The following is a 24,908-nucleotide window of genomic DNA, read 5'->3' as shown; positions in this document are numbered from 1 at the left end:
CTACATGGCCGGCGCGTTGCTCGACGCGCCGTCCGGGATCACGTCACTCTCGCGCGGCATGAACCGGGTGGTACCAAAGGCCTGGTCGCGCGAGGCCCGGCCTACATGGGAGCCTGCGTCCGAGTCCATCGCGGACGCATCTTGCCCCGACGGCAGCCCCGAGACGAGGCCAGCCTGGTACGGCTCGGGGTGGAACGAGCGCGTGCCGCCGAGCGACTGGTCCAACACGCTCGCGCCGTGCTCGAGCTGCTTAAAGTTTGGGTGTACGTTGTCATCTGGCTGGCGTAGGCGGTCCAGACGCAGGTCCGAGAGGAACTCGTTCGAGCGCGGTGCGCCGCCGCCGATGCCGACGCCGCTCGCCGACGGAGCGGCTGCCTCGCCCTTGTCGTTGCGACCGAGAGGCAGGTGCTCGTGGATGCGCGCATCGGCCGCGCCCCGCGGCAGGTACGACGCGGGCGGTGCGCTCGAGTGCGAGTACACGTGCTGCGGCAGGCCGGCAGCGGCGGCGCCCGCATGGTCCGAGCTGCCGGCGACCTGGCGCAGGTGGTTCAGCTCCTGGTGTGCGGCCTCCAGGGCCTCGATGAGCTGCTCGCGCTCGCGGTGCAATGTCTGGAACTGCAGCACGGCCTTAGTCAGGATGTCGCCCTTGCTGGTCTTGGGACCGCGGTCGACCGGGACATAGTCCTTCAGCTCGTCGAACAGGTCCTTCATCTCCTTGCGACGCTTGCGCTCGGCAATCTTATGGGTAACACGCAGGCTGGGGCTGCGGCTGTAGGGTGTCTCTTTCTTTTCCGACGAGAGGGAATCGTACGACGATCCGCGCGGCGCCTTACCATGCAGACTCGCTGCATTTGCTGCATCTGCCCCGCCAGCGGAGCCGGTAAGCGCATCTGCATCACTCTTTTTGTAGGCGCTTGTCGCAGGCGCCGCGCCAACGCCGGAAAAGTTGGATGGGAAAATGGACGCGCGCGCATCGCCCTCCTGCGCCGCCATCGTGTTCGAGAGGAAGGGAAAGGCACGCGAGACGTGGTCTGCATAAGTAGGTGCCACATACCAGCTTCCGCGCCGTCGCCTGGCAGCGACGCGTTCGAGTCCAGGTTCGGATCGGTCTGAAGCAAGTCCAAGCGGTAGGCCGGCTGCTCCTGCCGAACGTTCGGGTATCCAGACTGCGCTCCCTCCGAACGGCGGGGACCCGTCAGGTTCGGATCCATCGACGCGTTGTGGTCGCCTGCATCCTTCTTGCCCTCCGCCCCGTTCGAGTACGCGGGCGGATGGCCGCTCTGAAAAGCAAGGTCACTGCCTTCCGGTTTGTCCGTCGCCGCATGCATGGAATACGACGACACGTGCGACTCCGGCCCCAGGTCCACAGGCACTGCGAGACCCGGCGACTGCGATCGTCCACGGCTGGCGATCGACGGATCAAAACCCACAGGCTCGGCGCTCATCCTTTCCACGCGGTGGGGAACCCTCGTGGCAAAACACGAGCAAGCCACGCGGGCGGCCACGTTACCCGTGGCACACCACGTGGCGCAATACCACGTGATCATCCTCGCCCTCGGCGCGCACGGCCGCGCCTATGACCTACGAGCGCTGAATGTAGTTGGCCGGCACGATGCCCTCGCGCATGCCATCGGCGCTGCGGGCACGGAACCAGTCGGATGTCACCTCCTCCAGTAGTGTGATGCGCTCGCCCTGCTCCACGGCTAGGTCGCCCACTTGCGAGCCAGCAAACCTGGTGTAAGTCGCGCTGACGTACGGATATAGGGCCACCGCCTCACCGAGTCCGCTTGACGCACCCTCCAGCGCATGCTCCGTGGGGCCGCGCTGTGGTGGTGGCTGAATAGGTCCACTCGGCGCGGAAGGTTCCGCCGCTACCTCGTCCTGCGCGCGGTCGCGGCCTGTATAGTAGTCGATCTGAGTCTTGGCTTTGTCCATGACCTTTTGACCAGCAAGACTCGCCGACGACGTCAGAATGGACTGGGTCGACGTCGTATTGATTTTACCGATGGCCTGAGGTGAGCACGCGCCACGCACCTTGCCCCGGGTCAGACCTGCGGGGATATGGGGTCCAGACGCTGGCTCCGACACACTTGTCTGCTGCATCGATGTGGCGAGCGACTCGACGGGCTGCGCAGTCATGGCTGCTGACCTGCCAGAGGCTTGCCGCGGTGGCGGCGGCGGTGCCTTTTTGGCAGACACCTGCGCAGGCGGCACATCTGCTGCCGGCGGTGGATGGAATTCCCGCAACAGATGTGGGCGACTCGCAAAGTACTCGTCCATAAGGCGAAAAAACGCCTGCCGGTCCTCCTCGCTCAGCGACATGACGGGTCGACGAGCCTCCACGAGGTGGTTGGAGTGGAGGGAGGCGCACTGCGACGTGACTCGCTGGTCCGGGGGAGTGTATTTCCTGGCGGGCCATTCGACAGGCAGCGCAAAAGTGGCGGCCCCGCCAGGTGCATGTTGCGCGACGGCACTATGGGTGATGGGCGTACATGGGTGGATGGGTGAGGGAGTACGTTGCGCAGCTACCTAGGGGCGGGCCGCGGCCGTCGCGTGCTGACGCGCTTTGGCCAAGGCTTGGAAGGCCTGGCTCGGCTTGCGTGTCACAGCCAATACACAAGTGAGCATCGTCAGAACGACCACTGAGCCGGCCTGGTGCAGCGACGCAAGCGGGATGGGTACCATGTAGATGAGCGTCGTGATACCCAGCAACGCCTGCAAGCCGGTCATGTGAGCGGCGCCCGTGGCGAAGCGAGGTGCCGCCTTGGGCAGGCTTTCTTTGACGCGCTTGGCGTAGTACAAAAACCCGAACATGAGACCCAGTGTGGACAGACCCAGGTAGCGGTGGATGGCCTGCACGGTGACCGGGTTCTGCGTCACGTTGCCGAACACCAGCTGGGTATCAGTCGATGGCTTGAGGCCGTTGCGGATACCATAGCGGGGGTCCAGGAGCTCGTCCTTCGGCGGTAGCAGCCGGCGCTCGCCCATGAAAGGAAACTCGCTGTACACGAGACCCGCGTCGAGGCCTGCGACAAATGCGCCATACATGGCTGTCGTGAACGTGAACGCGAGCATCGCCAGTGCTACGCCGCGGAAGCGACGCGTAGTCGGGTTCTGCAGACTGCGCAGGAACGTTGCGAGCACATGGTCCTTTTCTGCCGGCGACGCCGACTTGAGCTTCTTGGCCACCGAGGCATCACGCAGGATCTCCACAGCCGTATACACCATACCCATGTAGACCACAAAGGCCGTGCCGAGATGCGCCGCCAGACGGAAGTGGTCGACGCGCGGCGTCCAGTCAGGACGCGGCTGCGTCGAAACTGGCTCCAGCTCGTACGGGTTCTTGAGGCCACTAGCGACCATGTACCAGCCCAAAAAGCCCTGGAAACCAATACCCGCTGCAATCGCCAAGAGCTTCCAGCGCGTGCTGCGCGTCGTCATGCCACGGCGCATCGCAAATAGGGCAGCCGGCACCACAAAGAACGCACCAATAAAGCGGCCGAGGATGCGGTGAGACCACTCCCACATGAAAATCGACTTGAAGTCGTCCAGCGTCATTTTCGAGTTCAGCATCTTGAATTCAGGCGACTCTTTGTACTTGTCCCACTCGGCATGCCACTCCTCGTCCGTCTGCGGCAGCCGCATGCCCTTCAGGCCGGGGTTCCACTCGGTGATGGAGAGACCCGACTCGGTCAGACGCGTAATACCGCCCACAATGATGATCAAGAACACGAGCGCGGCCGAGACGAGCAGGTGGTACGCGACGACTTTCCTGGTCGTCGGCGGCACGTCCGCCGCGGGGGGGGGAGGCACCGGCGCTGCTGGCGCAGCCGGCGTCGAGTAGAGTCGCTGCATTGGCGCTCGCGACGCGGCGGCCCCCCGGAGCAAGGCGCGTGAGCCAAGCTGCGAGAGGATCGGCGAAGCAACGACATGGTGCTGCTTCAACCCCGTAGACCCGCGCACGGCAGAAAGCGTGCAAAGCGCTCTAGGAAGCACCGGCCTAGGCATGGCATGCGCCGCCACGAGACCCTGGCGGCCTGCACGCACGGTCCAGACGCCCAGCGCAAAAATGCTCATGAGTACAGAGGCAGGGGCTCGGCGTGTGGCGCGTGTGGTCCCCGCCGTGGTATCACGTGCGCACGAGCAAATCCATCGCGAACGATTTGAGAACATGGTGGCGTGCGGTGTAGAGCGTCGTTGCGCAGGCTACCATGTACGGCGCTACGTAGGCCTGAGAGATCCATACAGTCGACTATAGAGCAAGTGCGCATGGCATGGAGGTCGGGTCGGCGCACATACGGGAGAAGAGCTGCCAACACCGGGATGAGCGGCCTAGTAGCGAGAGTCACGGTATGGCCATGGCAGAGTTCACAAGCCTATGCAGACGTTCGAGGACGTGGTCATCCGTGGCGACCACGATACGGCGTCGGGCCAGGGTGGACGGCCGTGCGAGTGGTCCACGTGCGCACCGAAACAAATCTGTCCAAGGGGCACGTGGGCACGTCCCGCCGTCTGAACGAGGCCGCAAGGGCAGCGTACGCGTCTTGCCGACGTTCTCGCAGCTCGAGCACAATGAAGTTTGGACGTACCATCAAGACGTCCTTGTATCCTGAATGGGAGTCGCAGTATCTGCAGTACTCGGACCTCAAGAAGGAGATCAAGAGGCGCTTGGCTGAGAACCAGGGCAACTGGACGGACAAGGATGAGGACGAGTTCGTCGAGGAGCTGCGCATGGAGCTCGACAAGGTGTACTCATTCCAGAAGAGCAAGGTATCCGAGCTGACCGGTCGCATTGAGCAGGTGAACACCGAGGTGAACCAGCTGCTTGCGGCGCGTGCGGCGGCGGAGCAGAGCCATGAGCATGGACATGGCCGCGGCGAGCGCTCCGGTGCCAGCTCGTCCTCGCAGCCGGCGCCCGCGGAGACCGCTGCTGGCGCAGACGAGCACCACGGCCAGCACCGCGAGGTGATGTACCAGGCGCGCCACAACGCTGGCTCGGATGACGAGTTTGACAGCGACAGCGACGAGACGGACCATTTTGAGGAGCGCTTCCTGGACCTGGAGGAGCAGCTGGCGAATGTGATTGCGGACGTGCACGACCTGGCCCTGTTTACGAAGCTGAACTACACAGGCTTCTTGAAGATCGTCAAGAAGCACGACAAGCAGACGGGCCGTCTGCTGCGCAAGGAGTTTGTGCAGCACTACCTGAGCACCCGTCCGTTCTACAAGGAGAACTACGACGCGCTCATTGTCAAACTGTCGAAGATGTTCGACATCGTGCACACACGCGGCCACCCTGTGAAGGGTGACTCGAGTGCGGGTGGCTCGCAGAGTGCGTTTGTGCGTCAGACGACCAAGTACTGGGTCCACCCCGATAACATTGTGCCGCTGAAGCTGTTTATCCTGAAGCACCTGCCTGTGCTCGTCTTCAACTCGGAGAAGGAATACCAGACGGAGGACAGCGCCATTACGTCGATCTACTACGACAACGAGGACCTGGAGCTGTACCTCGGCCGTCTGGAGAAGACAGAGGGTGCCGAGGCGATCCGTCTGCGCTGGTACGGCGGTATGGACAACAAGACCATTTTCGTGGAGCGCAAGACCCACCGCGAGGACTGGACCGGCGAGAAGAGTGTCAAGGCGCGCTTCCCCATCAAGGAGGAGCAGGTGAATGCGTATATGCGCGGCGAGTTCCGCATGAACGACACGTTCGAGGAGATGCGCAAGAAAGGCAAGAAGTCGGACAAAGAGATCGACTCGATGATCCAGCTGGCCTCGGAGGTGCAGTACGCGGTGCTCTCGCGCAAGCTGCAGCCGGTCATGCGCTCCTTCTACAACCGTACGGCGTTCCAGCTGCCGGGCGATGCGCGGGTGCGTATCTCGCTCGACACGGAGCTCACGCTGGTGCGCGAGGACAACTGGGACGGCAAGCAGCGCTCGGGCGACAACTGGCGCCGCATGGACATTGGCATCGACTATCCGTTTGAGCAGCTGCCCGAAGGCGACGTCGAGCGCTTCCCGTACGGCGTGCTGGAGGTGAAGCTGCAGACGCAGATGGGCCAGGAGCCGCCCAAGTGGGTGCGTGAGCTGGTGTCGAGCCATCTCGTGGAGGCGGTGCCCAAGTTCTCCAAGTTCATCCACGGCTGTGCGACGCTCCTGTCGAACCGTGTGGACCTCGTGCCCTTCTGGCTGCCGCAGATGGATATTGATATTCGCAAGCCGGTGTCGATGGACCTGGCGCTCGACCGGCCCCACCACAGCGCGTCGAACTCCGAGTCGAGCCATGGCCAGGGCAAGCTGCCCCACTTTGAGCCGGTGAGCGAGGACGAGTTCGAGGGCGACGACGAGCACCTTGAGTCGCGCATTGCAAACGCACAGCAGGAGGCGGACAATGTTGGATTGTCGGCGTTTGACCCCCGCATCAAGGAGATCCGTGCGCAGCGCGAGAAGTACCTCGTGGAGCACCGCCGCGAGTCGGAGGGTGCACAGAAGGCGGCGTCGTCGGCGCCCATCAAGGACACGTCGGCGTCGCGCTCTGACAAGGACAAGCCTGTGCCGATGAGCCGCGCGGATATTCTTGCGCCGTCGTCCGTGTTCGACAAGAACTACCTGCACAAGGTCGGCAACAACCTGAGCAAGCTGTGGCAACACGGCCAGCCCAAGGACGAAGACGAGGACGACGAGGACGACGATGAGCGTGCGATCCGTGCTCTGCAGGGCCGCGACGAGGAGGAGCCGCGCGGCAAGGGCACCGGCCCGCCGAAGGGCGTCGAGTACGTCACCGAGTTCCACGCGGAGCCCGGCAAGAAGGTGTCGGTGCCGATCCGCATTGAGCCCAAGGTGTACTTTGCCAATGAGCGTACGTTCCTCAAGTGGCTGGAGCTAAGCGTGCTGCTGGCCTCCATCGCCACGGGTCTGCTCAACTTCCAGCGCGCCGGCGACACGGGCGGTCTCGCAACGAGTGCCGTGTTCACGCTCGTGGCGCTGTTCGCCGTGGCCTACTCGGGTGTGCTGTACATGTGGCGCGCGTTCAAGATCCGCGAGCGCAGCGCGTCGAACGTCTACTCGGATCCCTACGGCCCGACCCTCCTGTGCATTGCCATTCTCAGCGCGACGGCCATCAACTTTTTCCTGCGCTCGATCGAGTCGCAGGACGCCCGCCTCCAGCGCGGCGTGCTCAACTAACGTCTCATAGTGTCACGTGTCTTTTTTTTGTGCGGGCGCCCGCAGGGTCCCCCTGTGCGACGATGAGCCAGGACGCAGGTGCCGACGTGTCTGGCGCGCCGCTCGGTGTGGACGAGGCCAAGGCGGCTGCGCTGAAGCAGGTCGAGTTCTACTTTGCAGATGCGAACCTGCCGTTCGACAAGTTCCTCTTCACGCTCACACGCAAGGACCCCGAGGGCTGGGTCCCGATCGACACGCTTGCCTCGTTCAAGCGCATGAAGCCGCTGCGCGAGGTGCTCGACGTCGCCGGCATCGCGGACGCGCTGCGCGCGTCGCCGTCGCTCCTCGAGGTCGATGCGGAGGGCCAGCGTGTGCGCCGCAGGACGCCGCTCGTGCCCGTGCCCGACGCGCACACCCGCAGCATCTACGCCAAGGGCTTCCCCGACGAGCACGAGGGTCTGCAGGCGGAGCTCGAGAAGTTCTTTGCGCAGTTTGGCAAGATCAACGGCGTGCGTATGCGCCGCGAGAACGAGCGCCCTCGTGCGTTCAAGCACAGCGTGTTTGTCGAGTTCGCGTCTGCGGACGAGATGCAGGCCTTCCTCGAGCGCGCCAAGGCCGAGGAGCCCGAGCAGGACGGTGGCCATGCGATCAAGTACACCGACGGCACCAAGCTGCTCGTGATGAGCAAGCCCGCGTACGTCTCGATGAAGATGAAGGAGAAGGGTATTGACCCGAGCCAGAACCCCCCGCCGTCCAAGGGCGGCCGCAAGTTCAATGCTTTCCGCGAGATGGAGCGCGAGCGCCAGGGCGCTGGTGCTGCGCCGGCGAACACGCGCGCCGAGCCGCTCGAGTTTGAGTACAACGGCTCCAAGCTCACGACGCGCCCTGACGGCACCGTCGACGCCGAGCAAGTCGCCGTCCCCGCTCAGAGCGTGCTCCGCTTCACCGGCGCTGCGGCGACCGGCAGCTGGAAGGACCTGAAGGACACGCTCACGACGCTGCACCCCACGTCGTTCGTCGAGTTCCCCGCGGAAGCGACGGAGGGCGTCGTCGGCTTCCGCGACCCCGTCTCAGACGAGAAACTCGCACAGATCCAGGAGCACGGCATCACCGTCGGCGGCCAGCCCGTGCAGTGGGCGCGTGTCGGTGAGGAGGAGGCTCGTGCATTCTACGTGGAACGCGCGAACTTCCGTGCTTCGTTCCTGCTGGACCGCCGCGAGGCCGAGCGGCACGCGCCGCGCCGNCGGGCGCGGACCGCCACCGAGCGAGAAGCGCAAGGCGAACGAGCCGCCGGCCGTGGAGGCCAAGCGCAGCAAGACGGAGGCATAGCTACATAGACTCCGAGGGTAGGTTCGCGAGCATGCGCTGGCGCCGTGCTTCCGAGGAGAGGCGCGCCCGCTCCGACTCTTTCGGCTGCGTCTGCCTGTCGTGCTCGCGCTTGGCAGTGCGCTGCACGGTCTGCGGCGCCTCCCGCAGCGCGAACGCCTTCGCAAGGTGCCCCAGGTGCAGGTGGTTCACGTGGAACAGGTCCTTTTCGCTCGCCGGGTGCGTGGCGTATGCGCGAATGTGCGCAAGGAACGCCGCGCGCGCGAGCGACGCGTGCGCCGGCGCAGCGAGCACCCATCGCTCCAGCGCCATCTGCACGTCCGTGGCGCGCGACTCGTACTCGCGCGCGGCGCCGCCCAGGCCTTCGTAGAGCACGGTATCGTAACCGACCAGCGGGACCGACGCACGCTGTGGCGGCTGCCCCACGACCATGCGGCTCGTCAGTGTAGCGAGCCATGGGCGCTCGTGCGGCAACAGCATGAGCCAGCTTGTGCCGGCACGGCCCACACGCGCCGTACGCCCGACGCGGTGCACGTACTCTTCGACGCCCCCTTCCGTCGGCACATCCATCTGGATCACACAGCCCACGTCCGGCAGGTCCAAGCCGCGCGACGCGACTGACGTGCAGAGCATCACACCGCCGCGCGTCGCGCGCGCCGCGTCTGTGCCGTCGGTCAGCCGATGGAACGCCTGCAGCGAGGCGATCCGCTCTTTCTGGGCCATCGACCCGTGCAGCCGGTAGAGGAAGACGCCGGGGAGCAGCTCGCTGCGGAGCGCAAGCGCATCGTCCGGCGCCTTGTCAGGCGCCGACTCGTCCGAGCGGCCCATACGCACGCCGCCGAGGGCGTGCCAGTGAAAGTCGACCGCGTCCGTGCACGTCAGGAACACCATGACACGCACCGGCGCGCCGTCCGTGCCGCCGCGTGGCAGGCTGCGGCGCAGCAGGGCGAGCAGCACCACCAGCCGCAGCTTGGGCGGCACAAGCACCGCATGCTGCTCCAGCTGCGCCGGCGCCGAGAAGGTGCTGGGCGCAGGGCCCCCGCTGGCCGCCGGCGCCGCGGCCGGCGCGGCGCCCGCGCGCACGAGCAGCGGGTCGTGCAGGGCCGTGCCAGCAAACGCCTGGACATGCTCGTCAAGTGTCGCACTGCACAGCACGAGACGCCGGCGCCACGCCCACCAGGCGATGCCGAGCGAGTCGGTGATCTCGGCGTCGGTCGCGCCCGGCGGGAGCGCGCCGCTCTCCGCCAGGGCCTCGCGCGCGGCACGCACACTGAGCCGGCGGCGCCCGTCGAGCGCCTGGAGGATGCCTGTGAGCTGCGCCTCAAAGCCCATTTCAAGCAGGCGGTCCGCCTCGTCGAGCACGAGCCAGCGGCACTTGCCGACATCCAAGCTCGACGTGTTCTGCAGGTGGTCGAGCAGGCGCCCCGGCGTCGATACCAGGATCGGGCATCCCTTGCGCAGGCGCTGCTTTTCGTGGTTCTTCGTGCTGCCGCCCGTGAGCAGGCCGGGCACGATCCAGCGCGCGCGGCGCTTGGGCGCGCCATCCTCGTCCGTCGACGCGAGCGAGAGGGTAAGCAGGCGCTCTAGGACCTGGTAAATCTGCCGCGCGAGCTCGCGCGTCGGCGCGAGCACAATCGCCAGCGTGCCGACGCTGCGGTCCATAAAGCTCTCTTCTGACAGGGGCAGCAGAGTCTGCAGGATCGGTAGCAGGTACGTGAGCGTCTTTCCGCTGCCGGTCTGCGCCTGGATGAGCACGTCGCGCATCGCCAGCGCGGACGGCGGCGCAGCGAGGAGCGGCGGGATCGCCAGGCGCTGGATCTCGGTCGGACGGCCATGCACGTCCATGCGCTCGCGCAGGTGCGTCGCAATGATGGGGTCGAGACCCAGCTGCTCAAACGTGGCGTCGCCCGACGGCGCATTCGTCGGTGCCGCGCCACGCGCAGCCGGCACAGCCTCCGGCTCCGCGGCGTTCTGCTCGTCGCGCGCAAACAGCGAGGATATGTAGCCGCCTGGACCCTGCGTGCGGGGCCGCGCACCCTCGCCGCCTGCCATCTCGCGCGCGCGCGCGAGCATGCGCTGGTCCGCCGTCGCATGAGCGCGCGCTGCCGCAGGCGCTGGCTTCGCACGCTTGGGCGCCGTGGCTGGCGCGTCGGCGGACGGCGTCGATGCCTCAGACGGCCGCGCACGCTTCGGCCCACGCTTAGCGTCGCGGCGCTGTGCCTTGGGCGCAGGCGCCGTCGTATCAAAGTGCAGCAGCAGCCCGTCGTCGTCCATACGGGTGGCGGCCGCGGTGGGTCTTTTCGCCTCCACATCCTTTTTTTTTGCGCGGCCGTGGAGCGCGGCGTCCGGCGCCGCTTGGTGCGCAACGACGATGGGCAAGACGGCGGGACCTGCGCGGCCCTCGGCGGTGGTGCGCGACCAAGGTCTAGTGTACCGCTCCAAGGCGCGGGGACTGCAGGACACGTCGAATCTGCCGGCGCTGCAGAACCTGCTCAAGCGCCAGCCGTCGGCGTACACGGAAGAGTTCCTGGCGCAGTGGAACCACTATGAGAGTCTGCGCCGGATCTATGCGTCGGGTCTCGGGCAGTCTGTGGAAGGCGCTGATGTGTCGGGTGTGCAGAGCGTGCGCATGAGCAAGGACCAGCAGGCGCAGCTGGAGCAGCTCGTGTCGTTTGTCACGCAGCTGGCGCCGAGCTACCCGGCGGTGACCAAAGAGCTGCCCTCGCACCTCAGTGAGCTCCTGCTCGAGCACCACGCGAGCTTGAGCCCGGATCTGCGGCGCACATGCCTCCGGTGCCTCGTGATGCTGCGCCACCGGCAGGTCATCACCAGCGAGACGCTGCTCCGGACGCTGTTCCCCCTGCTGAGCCGCACGACGTCGTCGGAGATGCGCACGACGATTCTGAATGCCATTGTGCACGATCTCAAGCAGGCGAACCACAAGACGAAGGACCCCCGCCTGAACCGCATGGTGCAGGGCCTGCTCTTTGGTATGGTCGAGCGGGGCCTCCCTGCGGATGGCGCCGGCGCCACCGTGCTGCGCCGTGCAGACGCCGAGCTCAAGGGCCGCACAGAGGCGCTCTGGGCCGTGCGTGTCGCTGCGGAGATGTGGCGGCGGCGCATCTGGACGGACGACCGCACGGTGGCGCTCCTGGCCATGGCGTGCACGCACCCCCATCCGAAGGTGCAAGCGTCGGCGGTGCGCTTCTTCCTCGGCGACCTGCACGCGTCGGAGGCAGGGGCCGACGAGAGCGACGACGAGTCGAATCCGCGCGCGGAGCTCGGGCGCCTCGAGCACCAGCGCAAGGTCGGCAAAAAGTCCAAGGCGGGTGAGCGCAAGCTCAAGCTTGCCAAGGCGCACGCGCAGCGGCGCCGCAAGGAGCAGGACGAGAAGGCGCTCGAGCGCGCGGACCAGGACAGCGGCAACATGGCTGCGATCCACCTGCTGCACGACCCGCAGTCGTTCGCGGAGCGCGTGTTTGAGAACCTGACGCGCAACGACAAGCGGCACTCGCTCGAGATGAAGGTGCGCCTGCTGCAGCTGCTGAGCCGCGTCATGAGCGCGCACCGCCTCGCGGTGCTGAGCTTTTACAGCTACCTGGCCAAGTACCTCGTTCCCCACCAAATGCACATCACGCTGATCCTCGTGGCGCTCGCGCAGTCGGTGCACGACCAGACGCCGCCTGACGTGCTTACGCCGGCGCTCCGGAAGATTGCCTATGCGTTCGTGCACCCCGGCGTCGGCGCCGAGGTCGTGGCCGCTGGCATCAATACGATCCGCGAGGTGTGCCGCCGGCAGCCGTGGTGCATGGAGGAGGACCTGCTCGAGGATCTCGTGGCGTACCGCCGCTCCAAGGACAAGGGCGTGAGCGCCGCGTCGCGCGGGCTCATGCAGCTGTACCGCGAGGTGAATCCCGCGATGCTGCGCCGCGCCGAGCGCGGCAAGTCGGGGGCGATGGCGCTGGCCCACGGCCATGCGGCCGAGCGCTACGGCACGGATCGGCGCGAAGTGCATGGGATTCAGGGCATCGAGCTGCTCGAGCAGCACCTCAGGGAGCACGGCGACGACGAGGGCGACGACGACGAGGGCTGGGACGGCTGGGAGCTGGAGAGTGCGTCGGACAGCGACTCGTCCGGCTGGATCAACGTGAGCTCCGACGACGACGAGGGGCACATTGAGCTGGACTCGAGTGACGACGAGGCGCCGCCGCGCGCGGACAAGGCGGCCGATGAGCGGCCGATGAGCGAGCGCGTGCGCGAGTCGCGTCGGCAGCGCAGGGCGGCACGGCAGGCGCGCGCCGAGGCGCCGGCGAGCGACGAGGACGGAGAGGCGCCGCCGGCGCCTGCGCCGACCGAGGCGCCTGATACCTTCTCGGAGCTGGCTACGACGAAGATTTTGACGCCGGCCGACTTTGCCAAGCTGAATGAGCTGCGCCTCGCCGCGGCGGAGGAGAAGGCCAAGGAGGGCGGCGCCGCGGGTGCGCAGGCGCGGCGTGAGCTGGCGGCGCTGCAGCTGCAGAAGAAGCGGACGAGCGGCACAGGCGAGGTCGTCGACGAGTCCGATATCCTGGGCCCGCGGAAGAAGGCCAAGGCCGACTATGAAGAGCGTATGGCGAGCATCCAGAGCGGGCGCGAAGGGCGCGACAAGTTTGGCAGCCGCAAGGGCAAGAAGAACAAGGAGGTCGCGAGCAGCTCGACGAACCGGCAGAAGGCGCGCGGCAAGAACTTCCAGATGGTCGCGCATAGCTGGGGCGTGCGCAGCAAGAAGAAGGCGTCGCTGCGCGAGAAGAGCAAGCGTCTGCGGAAGCATGTGACGCAGGCGAAGAAGCGGCTCAAGTAGGGCGGTAGAACGAGGACGTGGTACGCACATGCTCCCACTCGACGCGCAGGAGCACCCAGATGCTGCGGCGCACGAGCTCGAGCGCCTCGAAGAGGAGCAGGCCGCGCTGCCACTCGAGCAGGTACTGCCAGTGGGAGCTGAGCTTGACCGACCACGTGAAGCGCAGCACGAGGTTGACCGCGAGGAGCACCCAGTACACGCTCGTGGGCAGCGGCAGCGGCTTTTCAGGCGCGCGCAGCACGCTCGGCTGGCGTGCGTGCGCGCCGTGGCGCTGCATGAGCGCCACGCCGTCGTCGCTCGCATCCGACGGGGTGCGGCGGTGCAGCGGGGGGAGCCGCGCGCGGGGCTGCTGAAGCATGGCGCGGAACGACGGCAGGTGCAGCAAATCGAGGCCCCAGTCGTTCGTCACGTCCCACCAGAAGGAAAAGAGGGTATTCACAAGCACGGAGACGTACCAAAGGAGCTCGACGGCGCGCGACGGCGGCGCCGCGGCCGAGCGCAGCCAGATGACAGGCAGGGCGCTCATGTACTTCAGCGCATTGTACAGGGGACGCGTCGAGCGTGTGGGGTGCGTGCGCGACGTAGAGTACTCGCATAGGCACTGCCGCAAGCGCACCACGTACGGCACACTGATCAGAGCCGGCACGGCCAGGTGCATCTCGGCGCGCCATAGCTCGCGGTCGTCGAGGCGCTGGCCGGCGAACAGGTACACGAGCACCACGAGCGAGAGCCACACATCGCCGAGCACCTTGGCGAACGAGGTGAGCACGTCAGCGGCAATCACGTCCGAGAACGCGATCGTCTGCCGCAGCGACGGCGTCGCGAGGCGCTGGAGCGTGTGTAGCCACGCGCGAAGGAGCGGGCGGAACGGCCCGGGCGCGAGCCACAGCGCAATAAGGCCTAGGATCGTAGCGGCCTCCCATGCCTGCGCGTACAGCGTGCGCGCGCCAGTCGCGGGATCCGTGTTGGCGCGGTAAAAGAGCCAGCACACGGTGGCCCATGCGACGTGGCACACGGCCAGCAGGTACAGCGTGTCGGCGCCGCTGCGGTGGGCGGCCTCTGGCAGTGAGTGGCCCTCGTGCTCATGCGTGAGCGGCAGGTGCGCGCCCGGTGGTCGGCTGGACGCGCCCCACGGGTTCATGCCCCAGTACGCGAGGACCTGCATGTCCACGCCGAAGCCAAGGATGCACAGCGCCGTCATGAGCACGACACGAAAGATGGGCGGGAGGAAACGCGCGAACGTTGCGTCGTACGCCGTGGGTGGGGGCGCCTGCGCTGCAGCGACACAGGCCGCCGCGCCAAGCACGGCGACGAGCAACCACGCGCGGCGGCGCATCGCGGAGTGGAGGAAGACTAGGGGAAACACAGGATGGGGCGTCCCGATATGGAGCTAGAGAACCGGCATCGTACATCACGACGGCCGCAAAGACGGCGTCTATGGGTTGTCCCTTTTGTGCCACTCAAGCCAGAGCAAGCATGGCAGCTTACGCGTCGCGGACCTTGACGGTACCGCGGTGCAGACCCGTGCGGCGGGCGGCAATGAGACCGACCTTCTGACCGGGCACCGCACCGCGCTTGACGGTCGACGAGTGACCAATGTGCTGGTGGTTACCACCACCGTGGGGGTGGTCGACGGGGTTCATGGCCACACCACGAGTACGAGGCCAGCTGTTGCGCTTGACGCGGTACTTGTAGTAGGCACGACCGGCCTTGAGCATGGGCTTGTCGATACGGCCACCGCCGGCGACGATACCGACCGTGGCACGCGCAGCGCTCGGCACGGTCTTCTTCACACCGGACGGCAGGCGGATACGCGAGGTGAGGCCATCGGCGTCGTGGCCAATGACCGTCGCGTAGTTGCCCGAGGTGCGCGCGAGCGTGCCGCGGTCACCCGACTTGCTCTCGACGTTGCACACGATGGTACCCTCGGGGAGCGAGCTGAGGGGGAGCACGTTGCCGACGTTCAGCATGGCCTTCTTGCCGCAGTACACGAACTGGCCGGTGTGCATGCCCTCGGTCGCAATGAACGTCTCGGTGCGGAGCTTGTAGCGGTAAGGGTCACGGAAGGTCACCTTGGCGAGCGGCGCGCCACTGGGGTCAGTCGAAAAGCACGTACCGGCCCGCGTCGTGGACAATCTCCTTGACGAGACCGCGGATGTAGCCGTTGCGCTCGGCAAAGTCGTAGGCGCGCAGCTTGGCCGGCGCCTTGTTCAGGCGCGTGTGGGCCTTGAAAATGCCACCGCTCTTACGTTGAGCACGGATCACTGCGTCATGTTAGCTTCAGCTCTTCGCAGGCGGCGCGCGACACATACCACGTCCCATTGTCTTGCCTCGAAGTGGTAGAGACCAAGCTGCGGCGGCCACTTTCTCCTTCTCGACCCCGGCGGAACTCGACACATCACGTGCATTTTGCAGTTTTACACTCGGCCGAGCATGGACGTCGCGGCCGCCGCCCGCCGCCGCCGCCGCGCCTCCACACGATCCGCCCCCAGCAGGTACGTACGGGGCGCCGCCGCCGGCAGCGCAGGATGACACCTTCACATACCTATCTATCTTGTCCGAGCGCCCGTGTGGACCGTGAATTCTGCAATGCTGAAGCGATGCCTGCGGCGGCGCATCTTTCCAGAACTTACGCCAGCTTGGAGTCTACAGATCGACTAGCACCGGCGCCTCGTCGTCGTCGTCGGCCTCGACCTCCTCGTCGAGGCGCGCGTCCAGCGTCCACGCAAAGCGCGCATGCACCACTGCACTGAGCGCGCGCCACGCTTGCACGAGGCGCTCGTGCGGCGGCGCAGGCCCGTCCGGCCGCGCGGCACGCGCCGCCCACGCGCCCAGCGCGCGCGCGATGTGGGCACGCAGCTGCGCGAGTGCCTGCAGGACGCGCGCCTCGTACGGCGCGAGCTCCGATGTCCACACAGTCGTAGGTAGGGCCCCACACTGCGCCGTAAACGTATGCATCCACGCCACATGCGCCTCGAGCTGCACGTCCAGCGTGCACGCCGCGGCCGTCGCCGCGTCCCACTCGGCAGGATGCAGAGCATGCGGCGCCGGCGCGCCGAGGCGCGCGCCCGCATAGCAGAACAGGTCGACGAGCGCGAGCCAGTGCTCCAGCGCCCCCGCATGGTTCGCACACCGCACAAGGAGGAAGCACAGCTCCGCCTCGCGCAGCAGCGGCCCTGCATCGTCACGCTTAGCGTCCTCGGCGGCGCTCGCCTGCGCAAGCACCTGGTCCAGCCGCCACGACTTGTCCATGCTCCACTGCGTGCGCTCGGCGCCCTGTGCGCCTGGTGGCCAGCTGTGCGCGAGGCCCACGGGCGTAAACGCAAGGCCCGGCGGCACCGCGGACGGGGTATCGGGCAGGCGCTGCGCACGCAGCTCGCGCACGGTCGCGAGGGGATCAGCGGGCCCCACGGGCGTGAACGAGTCGCATGTCGCGTCGCCGGCGTGCTCGTGCGTGCGGAAGACGCGCGCAAGCGTGCGGGGGCTCTGTGCGAGCCAGTGCGTGAGGGCCCTCCAGCCCGCGCCCGCCTCGCCTGGGTACGGCGCGAGATGCGCGTCGAGCGTCTGGAGGTGCTCTTGCGACACAGCGGCCGGCGTGCGCGCATCGGTGCCCGGCGCGACGGCCCACGTATCCGTCGGCGCATCGTATGTGCGCACAAATACCTCGTGCGGCGCCGTGTACAGAAACAGGACGGAGCGCACGCCCTCGGTGGCCAGGGCGTCGTGCCGGTCGTCGTCCCACGCACCCGCCTGCCATGCGAGGCAATGGAGACCGGGCGGCACCATCTTGAAGCCCTGGAAGTGCGTGTCGACCACGTACGCGTGCGTGTCGAGCGCTATGTGCGCGCCGCGCGGGAGACCCGCCAGCAGCAGGAACGCATGCCGCGCCCACAGAGCGTGGGCCTCCGCCGCGCTGGGGCGGCTGGACATGGTGGAGGTGGCGGTCTACGGCGCGACGGCGTCGAGCGTCCACTCTACGAGGGAGCGGCCGTTCTTCCATGTGGGGCCCTGGACCACGCGCGCGATATCGGCGTCGCTATCGGCGTGCGGCGCACACAGGTCGCGGAGGAGCGTGTCGACAAGCCCGATGCGCCGCTCGTCTTCCTGGCTGCCAGGGAGCACGCGGGGCGTGCCTTTTTTCGAGACAATGACGGTGCGGAGGCGCGCGCCGCGCTCGAGATCCTTGCGTGCGCGTGCGACCTTGTGTGTGAGGTCGTTTTCCGTGACGTTCCACGACAGCTGCAGGACTTTGGGCGGCGCGGCGCGCGGCGGCGCCTTTTTCTTCTCGCGCTCTTTCTGGTACGCCTGGCGCTTGCTGATGAGCCGGCAGATGGGCAGCTCGCTGATGTGCCACTCGGCGCGGTCGCGTGCCTCCGCCGGCGCCTCGGTCACCTGGAGCAGGGCGTATGCCTTGCGGTCGATCTTGGCGAGGATGTCGCTCGGCTGAAACGGCCCTTGCAGCTGCCCCGACGCGGGGTCCACGAGGCGCACGAGCGGCGCGCGGATGTCCTCGTCACGCAGCTTCAGGTTCTTGTCCGACGCGCGGAGGAGTGTCGAATGGAACGTCCGCAGGCCGGCGCCACGTAGCCCAGTGAGCAATCTGGCGGGCAGCCGTGTCGTGGGGCCACGCCGAGTCAGCGACGGCAGAGCGAAAAGACGCATGCTTCAAGAGGCCAAGGAAGTACAGTGCCTGGGGGTATGTGAGGTACTTGGCGTACGCAGGCGCGCGAACGTAGTCGAGGTAGTTGAGGTAGCGCAGGAACGCGGGGTCGTCAAAGTAGCCCTGCTGCGATAGCTGGTGCAGGTAAAACGGGTTGCTGAGCGCCGAAAGAAACTCGAGGTCGCGCGAGAACCGCTGCTGATTCGCTTGGCGTACGGGATCGAGGTCCGGCGGCGCGCCTCCAGCGGCGGGGGGCATGCAGAGGGAGGGAGCGCCGCGCGGCCGATATGTGGAGGCTTAGTTCCCCGACCCACGGCGTCGCAGCGCGGGCGAGCCACAGCGTCGCCTCCGTGATGCAGGACCGGGCGTGCGAGACGCCGGCCGGGGGCGCACTGCGCCTCGTGCTGCGGCACGTCCATGCGGTGACGTCGGCCATGCGTACGAGTCCGCGGTGGATGCAGGCGGGCAGCGCGCCGAACGCGCTGCTGAGCTCCGCCACCACGAGCACCGCGGCGCTGAGCCTGACGCGCGCGGCGTATGTGCTGGCACGCGCGGATCTGCCGGGCGAGGACGAAGCGCCGGGCGCCGAGGCCGCGCGCGAGTCGGAGCCTGCGAACGTTGGACTGCTGGGCGGCTTCACGGTGCTGCGCGCGCAGCTCCGCCTCGTGTCCGATGTGGGCGCACTGCCTCTGCCGCTGGTCCTCAAGCACTTTCTCGGTGTGATTGTGAGTGCGCGCACCTCGGGCGCCGTGACGCAGGTGGCACTCGAGGCCGTCGCATCCTTCCTCGACCGCGGTCTCTTCCGCTCGTCGAGTGTGGGCCTGGAGCGCGCCGTGCAGGACGTGGCGCATGCGGCGAGTCACTGCCGCTTTGAGCCGTCGGACGCGGGTCGCGACGAGGTCGTCCTGCTCTCGATCCTCGATCTGATGTATGCGCTCGTGTGCCGACGCGCGACGACCGACGACGGCTCGTGCGGTGCGCCTCTGGTCGATATGCTCGGCGACGAGAGTGTGTGTGAGTTGATGGAGACATGCTTGAGCATGTGCTGCCAGACGCGGCTCAGCACCGCGCTGCGGCGCACCGCCGAGCAGAAGATGATCTGCATGCTGCGCGAGATCTACTCGCGTCTCGCCACGGTGCCCCTCGACAGGGACGAGGCGTACGCGGCGAGCGGTCGCGCGCCGGAGCCGGAGCTCGCTACGCTGACCGCCGCGCCGGTGGGCGCCGACGCGGAGGACGAGAAGCGTCTGCATATGGCTATGCCCGACCCGAAGAGCCGCTCGATCCCCGCAGCGGGCGGCGGCGACGCGCCTGAGGCGGCGCAGGGGGCTGAGGACGCCGAGGCGGCGCAGGGGGCTGAGGACGCCGAGGCGGCGCAGGGAGCTGAGGACACCGAGGCGGCGCAGCGGGCAGAGGAGGCAGCGGCGCCCGGCGTGCAGGAGGCAGCCGCCCCCGGCGCGGACGACGCGGCGCCCACGAGCGAGCCCATTCTGAACAGCGAGGGAGCGCCAAGCGCTGCGGCGCCGCTGGCGGACGATCCGGCGCGCGCGCCGGCGGTGCTGCAAGCGCCGTTCAGCCTGCCGGCGCTCAAGGAAGTGCTGCGCGTTGTCATCTCGCTCCTGGACCCCGGGAATTTGCGACACACCATGACGATGCGGCTCTTGGGTCTCTCGCTGCTGGGCGCGCTGCTCGAGACACACAGCGCGCTGCTTATGCGCTTCCCGTCGCTGCGTGCCCTGCTGGAAGACTCGGCGTGCCGCTACCTGCTGCAGCTTGCCAACGCCGAGCAGCCCCTGCTGGTCGCCGGCAGCCTGCGGGTGCTGATTCTGCTCCTGCAGGAGCAGCGCACGCACCTCAAGATGCAGCAGGAGCTCGTGCTGCAGTTCCTCCTGCAGCAGCTGCGGCCCGCGCAGGCAGCGCCCGAGGCGCCGTGGCGCACCGCAGGCGAGGCGCCCGTGTCGCCCGTGTCGCTCCCGTCGTTCCGCGCGAGTGCGCAGGGCGAGATGCGTGAGCTGTTCACCGAGGCGCTGGCCAGCCTGCTCGAGGTCGAGCAGGGCGCGCCGGATGTGCTCGTGGCGCTGTGGCGCAACTACGACTGCGACATGAGCTGTGCGGACCTGTACCAGCAGGTGACGCACTTTCTGTGCCTCGCGCTCTTTTCGCCGCCGAGCGGCGCGACGGGCCGTGCGGGCGTCCCGGGCCTCGCGCTCGTGGCGCTGGATCTCGTGCTGAGCCTCGTGGCGCGCATGGCTGAGCGGCACGAACAGCCGGCGCCGGTAGATGCGGCGCTGCCGGACGCGCTGCGTGCGGCGCGCGCGCGCAAGGAGGTGCTGGCCGCGGGCGCCGCGGCGTTCAATGAAAAGCCGAAGCACGGCATTGCGTTCCTGGAGCAGGCGGGGCTCCTGGCCCCCGATGCGCCGGCGCGCGCGGCGAGTCTGGCGCGCTTCCTCAAGGACTCGGCGCTCGTCGACAAGCGCCTACTGGGCGACTACATCTCGCGTGCCGAGAACCTCGATGTGCTCTCTGCGTTCCTCGACCTGTTCGACTTTTCCGACATGGACGTGGCGGAAGCCATGCGCGGCCTGTGTGAGGCGTTCCGCCTGCCCGGCGAGGCGCAGCAGATTGCGCGCATCACGGAGACGTTTGCGCACAAGTACTTTCTCACGCAGCCGGCGGGCATCCGCAGCGAGGACGCGGTGTATGTGCTGGCGTACAGCATCATTATGCTCAACACGGACCTGCACAACCCCCAAGTCACGCGGCGCATGACCATCGCCGACTACCAGCGGAACCTGCGCGGCGTGAACGACGGGCAGGACTTTGACGAGGCGTACCTCGCGGCGATCTACGACAGCATCCGGCGCCGCGAGATTGTCATGCCCGAGGAGCAGGCGGGCCAGCTCGGCTTTGACTACACGTGGAAGGAGCTGCTGCGCCGCGCGCGCCTCGGGAACGAGCTGCTGCCGGTGCCGGACGGCGCCCTGGACGCCGACCTGTTCCGCACGAGCTGGCGCCCGTTTGTCGCGAGCATCGTGCAGGCGTTTGCGACGCTGCAGGACGAGCACCTGCTCCAGCGCGTCATCGCCGGCTGCCGGCAGTGCGCGGAGCTCGCGCGCGCGTACGACGTGCCGGACGTGTTTGACTACATGGTCGAGCACCTCGCGCAGGCGACGGGCCTGCTCGACACGGCGGCCGACGCCTCAGCGCATGCGCTGTACGAGCACGACGGCACGCAGATCACCATCTCGCCGCTGTCCGTCGCATTTGGCAGCCACTTCAAGGGCCAGCTCGCCGCCGTGGTGCTCTTCACGATTGCGCACAGCCACGGGCCGTCGCTGCGCACGAGCTGGGGCAGCCTGCTGCAGTGCATCGAGAGCCTGCTGTGCCATGCGCTGCTGCCGCCGCGCATGGCCACCATGGTCGACTACGACGGGGAGGCGGTGCCTGTGCCGCTGACCGGCAAAGACGCGGCGCCGCTGCCGAGCCAGGCGCCCGCGGGCCTCTTCTCCACGCTCTCGAGCTACTTCTTGTCGCCGTACGGCTCGGCGGCCGAGCCGATGGACGTGTCCGAGGCCGATGTGGAAAGCACGCTCTGCACGCTCGACTGCCTGGCGTCGTGCCAGCTCGACGACATGCACGAGCGCGTGCTCGCGCTCCCTGCGCCGGCGCTGCACACGTACGTGGAGGCCCTGCTGGCACGCCTGGCCGCGCTGCCGCCCGCGCCCGAGTACCGCGCCGCGCCGCTCTACTGGCTCGAGCAGCTCGAGCGGGCTCTGCGTGCGCATCCCGCCCTCCTTGCGGCCTATGGGACGCAGGCCATGGAGTGCCACACGTCGCGCATCGCGCAGGCCGCGCGCCTGCCGCCGCTGGAGCTGGAGCGCGCCGTGTTTGGCGCGCTGCGCCTCGTGGCGGCGTACGCCACGGCCGAGGGCGTCGCTGCGGCGCCCGGCGCCGCCCACACGCAGCTGGTGCGTGTGATGCAGGCGCTGCGCGATGTGCCAAGTGCGCTGCATGCGACCGTCTCGCCCGCGTTCCTCGCCGGCCTCGAGACGGTCGTGCGTGGGCAGGGCGTGCCGCTCGATACGGACGACGAGTGGCGCGCGCTCCTGCACCTCTTCTCGACGTTTGCGCGTGTGCGGCGCGCGCCGACGGCGCGCGCGGCGCTCGCGCTCGCGGCGCACCTGCTTGCCGCGCCCACGGCGCTCTCGCTCCCGCCGCTCATTGAGCTTGTGCGCGATCTGCTCTCGAGCGCGGACCGTGCGCTGTGGCACCACGAGACGGGCGCGGCGCGCCGCACGCTCACTGAGAAGCGCGAGCTGGGCGAGTGGATGGCGGCGGCGCATGCGGCGAGTGCGCCAGCGCTGCAGGCGCTCTCGCAGGTGCGCGACACGCTCCCGGCACTCGTGCGCGCGGCGCCGGACGCCGGCGCGGCGTGGGCCGAGTACTGGCTCCCGCTGCTCGCGGCGCTGTCGCAGCCGTGCGTAAGCATGCACCGCCCGACGCGACTCGCAGCGCTGTCGTGCCTGCAGCAGACGGTGCTGTCGCCGGCGCTGCTGGAGCCAGCGCCGCTCGCGCGGCACCGCGAGGCGCTGCTGGGCCAGATCCTACTGCCGCTGCTCGAGACGCTCCTGGCGCCCGAGACCGCGCGCGCGGACGCTGCGTGCGCGTCGGCGCCGAGCGACCCCGCGGCCTCGCTGCCGGAGGCGCAGGCGCACGTGTGCCTGCTCGTCTGCCGCGTGTGGGTGCGCGACGTCGGCGTGCTGCTGCGGGACGCGCCGAGTGATGTGGAGGCGGCGGGGGCGCAGCGGGTGGTGCGGCTGTGGAAGGGTGTGCTGGGCGCCACGGCGCACGTGCTGCAAGGCACGGCGCGGCCGTCGCACGAGCTGATCGAGGAGCAGCTGAAGAATATGGTGCTTGTGATGCATGCGGCGGGCTACCTGGTGGAAGGCAGTGCGCCTGGCACGCTGCGCCGCGCGATCTGGGTCGAGACGTGGCGGCGCATGGACGCGCTGCGGCCGGCGCTGCGGGACCTCGTGGCGCAGGCTACCTCATAGCTATCTAGCAGCAGCCACCGCTGCTGAGGGACGAGACGTTCTGCCCCTGGCCGACCTTGAGGGTGGACTTGCCTGCGCCGCCCGCGTTGTTCTGGAGCGAGGCGGCGCCCATGCGGTCCTTGATCTGCTGGGCCATCGTCAGGAAGGCCTGCTCGACGTTGGTGGCGTCCTTGGCGCTCGTCTCGAGCACGGGGATGCCGAGCTCGTCGGCGAACTTTTTCGCGGTCTCAAAGTCGACGACCTTGCTGCTGGCGAGGTCCGCCTTGTTGCCGACGAGCAGCTTGTTGACGCCCTCGCACGCGTACCGCTCAATCTCCTGGAGCCACTGCTTGACGTTCGCGAACGTCGCCTCGTCGGTGACGTCGTACACGACGATGATGCCGTGCGCGCCGCGGTAGTACGACGACGTGATCGTGCGGAAGCGCTCCTGGCCGGCAGTGTCCCAGATCTGCAGCTTGACCGTCTTGCCCTCCAGCTCGATCGTGCGGATCTTGAAGTCGACGCCGATCGTCGAGATGTACGACTCGGTATACGTGTCGTCCGCGAAGCGCAGCAGCAGACACGACTTGCCGACGCCCGAGTCGCCGATCAGCAGCAGTTTGAACAAATAGTCATAATCCGGTGACAGGCCCGTCATGGTCGAGGGTGAGGGCGGGCGGCGCCCGACCGCCGTGTGTCAGCCTGAGTCAGCTCCTGGCCGGGGGCCCGCTTCCCCCCGCCTCCCCCGCGCCCTCTCCTCGAACCATGGTGAGCGAGTCGCTGGTGCATGCGTGTGCGGGCGGCGCGGGCGGCCTCGTGGCCATGACCGCGACGTACCCCCTGATGGCAATTTCGACGCGCGCGGCGGTGGACCGCTCGCGGAAGCCCGGCGAGTCGCTGGTCCAGGCCGTCCGCACGGTCCTCGCCGAGGAGGGGCTGCTCGGCCTGTACGACGGCCTCGGGTCGTCGCTCCTCGGCATTGGCGTGAGCAACTTTGTGTACTACTTCTTCTTCGAGGCGGCGCGCGACTTTATCCTCACGTCCAAGCGCCTCACGCGCTCGACGACCGCGGCCCTCGGCACGCTCACGACGCTCGAGAGCATCGTGGCCGGGCTCCTCGCCGGCTCCGCGACGGCGGTCGCCAGCAACCCGATCTGGGTCGTCAACACGCGCCAGACGGTGCGCACGACGAGGCGCACGAGCGAGGGCGCGGCCGCCCCCGTCCTGCGCCGCCTCTCGTTCCTCGCGACGCTCCGCAGCATCGTCGAGAAGGACGGCGTGCGCGCGCTGTGGAAGGGCATCGGGCCCGCGCTCGTGCTCGTGACGAATCCCGTGCTGCAGTACACCGCGTTCGAGCAGCTCAAGACGTGGGTGCTCGCGAGCCGCGCCGCCGCGCGCGGCCGCGCGCAGCCGCTGCGCGACTGGGACTACTTCTGGCTCGGCGCCCTGAGCAAGCTCATCGCGACGGGCATCACGTACCCGCAGATCGTCATCAAGGCGCGCCAGCAGGCCATATCGAACGACGCGGACCGCCCCCAGCGGGCGAACGTGTGGACGGCCATGACCGACGTCGTCCACGAGGAGGGCCTCGGCGGCCTGTACCGCGGCATCTCGTCGAAGCTGCTACAGTCGATTCTGACGGCGGCCATCCTGTTTGCCTCGAAGGAGCGCATCTACCAAATGACCAAGACGGTACGTCGCGCCGACTCACACAGCTCCTGGCCCCGTAGACTCAGAGTGCGTGCCACTGCCCCTGGCGGCACACGTGTGTAGCGCGCGCCCCATCGAACACGCCCAGCTCGGCAGTCACGCCCGGCAGCGCCGCCTGCACCGCCTCGCCCAGCGCCACGAGCCGCCGCTCGACCGGGCGCAGCGCCTCGGCGCC

At 67.9% G+C, this 24,908-nt stretch overlaps 12 protein-coding genes and 1 pseudogene across 13 annotated transcripts; 5 read left to right on the top strand and 8 right to left on the bottom strand.

Moving 5' to 3' along the window:
- On the bottom strand, positions 1 to 1,445 carry MSY001_2005 (uncharacterized protein; the record flags this gene model as incomplete). Its single annotated transcript, XM_018883835.1, has 2 exons — positions 1 to 1,031; positions 1,055 to 1,445. 2 exons carry the CDS (start codon positions 1,443 to 1,445, stop codon positions 1 to 3), a joined length of 1,422 nt encoding a protein of 473 aa, XP_018740555.1.
- A 1,084-nt stretch (positions 1,446 to 2,529) lies between these two features.
- MSY001_2004 (uncharacterized protein) lies at positions 2,530 to 3,932 on the bottom strand (the record flags this gene model as incomplete). Its single annotated transcript, XM_018883834.1, has 2 exons — positions 2,530 to 3,772; positions 3,814 to 3,932. 2 exons carry the CDS (start codon positions 3,930 to 3,932, stop codon positions 2,530 to 2,532), a joined length of 1,362 nt encoding a protein of 453 aa, XP_018740554.1.
- Positions 3,933 to 4,572: 640 nt separating this feature from the next.
- Positions 4,573 to 7,185, top strand: MSY001_2003 (uncharacterized protein; the record flags this gene model as incomplete). The annotated part of the gene is made up of 1 exon (XM_018883833.1): positions 4,573 to 7,185. The coding sequence occupies one exon, from the start codon at positions 4,573 to 4,575 to the stop codon at positions 7,183 to 7,185; it is 2,613 nt and encodes an 870-aa protein (XP_018740553.1).
- A 62-nt stretch (positions 7,186 to 7,247) lies between these two features.
- Positions 7,248 to 8,501, top strand: MSY001_2002 (uncharacterized protein; the record flags this gene model as incomplete). The annotated part of the gene is made up of 1 exon (XM_018883832.1): positions 7,248 to 8,501. One exon carries the CDS (start codon positions 7,248 to 7,250, stop codon positions 8,499 to 8,501), a length of 1,254 nt encoding a protein of 417 aa, XP_018740552.1.
- On the bottom strand, positions 8,494 to 10,764 carry MSY001_2001 (uncharacterized protein; the record flags this gene model as incomplete). The annotated part of the gene is made up of 2 exons (XM_018883830.1): positions 8,494 to 10,631; positions 10,677 to 10,764. The coding sequence occupies 2 exons, from the start codon at positions 10,762 to 10,764 to the stop codon at positions 8,494 to 8,496; spliced, it is 2,226 nt and encodes a 741-aa protein (XP_018740551.1).
- Positions 10,765 to 10,861: 97 nt separating this feature from the next.
- Positions 10,862 to 13,330, top strand: MSY001_2000 (annotated as a pseudogene). Its single transcript is given in 2 exon segments — positions 10,862 to 10,913; positions 10,920 to 13,330. Coding segments are annotated over 2 exon segments (2,463 nt in total).
- On the bottom strand, positions 13,323 to 14,666 carry MSY001_1999 (uncharacterized protein; the record flags this gene model as incomplete). The annotated part of the gene is made up of 1 exon (XM_018883829.1): positions 13,323 to 14,666. One exon carries the CDS (start codon positions 14,664 to 14,666, stop codon positions 13,323 to 13,325), a length of 1,344 nt encoding a protein of 447 aa, XP_018740550.1.
- A 148-nt stretch (positions 14,667 to 14,814) lies between these two features.
- MSY001_1998 (uncharacterized protein) lies at positions 14,815 to 15,652 on the bottom strand (the record flags this gene model as incomplete). Its single annotated transcript, XM_018883828.1, has 3 exons — positions 14,815 to 15,421; positions 15,447 to 15,594; positions 15,643 to 15,652. 3 exons carry the CDS (start codon positions 15,650 to 15,652, stop codon positions 14,815 to 14,817), a joined length of 765 nt encoding a protein of 254 aa, XP_018740549.1.
- A 324-nt stretch (positions 15,653 to 15,976) lies between these two features.
- MSY001_1997 (uncharacterized protein) lies at positions 15,977 to 17,260 on the bottom strand (the record flags this gene model as incomplete). The annotated part of the gene is made up of 2 exons (XM_018883827.1): positions 15,977 to 16,993; positions 17,033 to 17,260. 2 exons carry the CDS (start codon positions 17,258 to 17,260, stop codon positions 15,977 to 15,979), a joined length of 1,245 nt encoding a protein of 414 aa, XP_018740548.1.
- Positions 17,261 to 17,275: 15 nt separating this feature from the next.
- On the bottom strand, positions 17,276 to 18,248 carry MSY001_1996 (uncharacterized protein; the record flags this gene model as incomplete). Its single annotated transcript, XM_018883826.1, is given in 2 exon segments — positions 17,276 to 17,851; positions 17,871 to 18,248. 2 exon segments carry the CDS (start codon positions 18,246 to 18,248, stop codon positions 17,276 to 17,278), a joined length of 954 nt encoding a protein of 317 aa, XP_018740547.1.
- A 197-nt stretch (positions 18,249 to 18,445) lies between these two features.
- MSY001_1995 (uncharacterized protein) lies at positions 18,446 to 23,044 on the top strand (the record flags this gene model as incomplete). Its single annotated transcript, XM_018883825.1, has 2 exons — positions 18,446 to 19,000; positions 19,043 to 23,044. The coding sequence occupies 2 exons, from the start codon at positions 18,446 to 18,448 to the stop codon at positions 23,042 to 23,044; spliced, it is 4,557 nt and encodes a 1,518-aa protein (XP_018740546.1).
- Positions 23,045 to 23,048: 4 nt separating this feature from the next.
- MSY001_1994 (uncharacterized protein) lies at positions 23,049 to 23,681 on the bottom strand (the record flags this gene model as incomplete). The annotated part of the gene is made up of 1 exon (XM_018883824.1): positions 23,049 to 23,681. The coding sequence occupies one exon, from the start codon at positions 23,679 to 23,681 to the stop codon at positions 23,049 to 23,051; it is 633 nt and encodes a 210-aa protein (XP_018740545.1).
- Positions 23,682 to 23,788: 107 nt separating this feature from the next.
- MSY001_1993 (uncharacterized protein) lies at positions 23,789 to 24,753 on the top strand (the record flags this gene model as incomplete). The annotated part of the gene is made up of 2 exons (XM_018883823.1): positions 23,789 to 24,715; positions 24,739 to 24,753. The coding sequence occupies 2 exons, from the start codon at positions 23,789 to 23,791 to the stop codon at positions 24,751 to 24,753; spliced, it is 942 nt and encodes a 313-aa protein (XP_018740544.1).
- Between the last annotated feature and the right edge of the window lie 155 nt (positions 24,754 to 24,908).

The sequence above is a fragment of the Malassezia sympodialis genome, genomic scaffold (genome assembly GCF_000349305.1).
Source record: "Malassezia sympodialis ATCC 42132 genomic scaffold, msy_sf_9, whole genome shotgun sequence".
In the NCBI taxonomy this organism is placed as follows: Eukaryota; Fungi; Basidiomycota; class Malasseziomycetes; order Malasseziales; family Malasseziaceae; genus Malassezia; species Malassezia sympodialis.
Note: the sequence above shows the minus strand (reverse complement) of the source record. Positions and strands in the feature narration are given on the sequence as shown.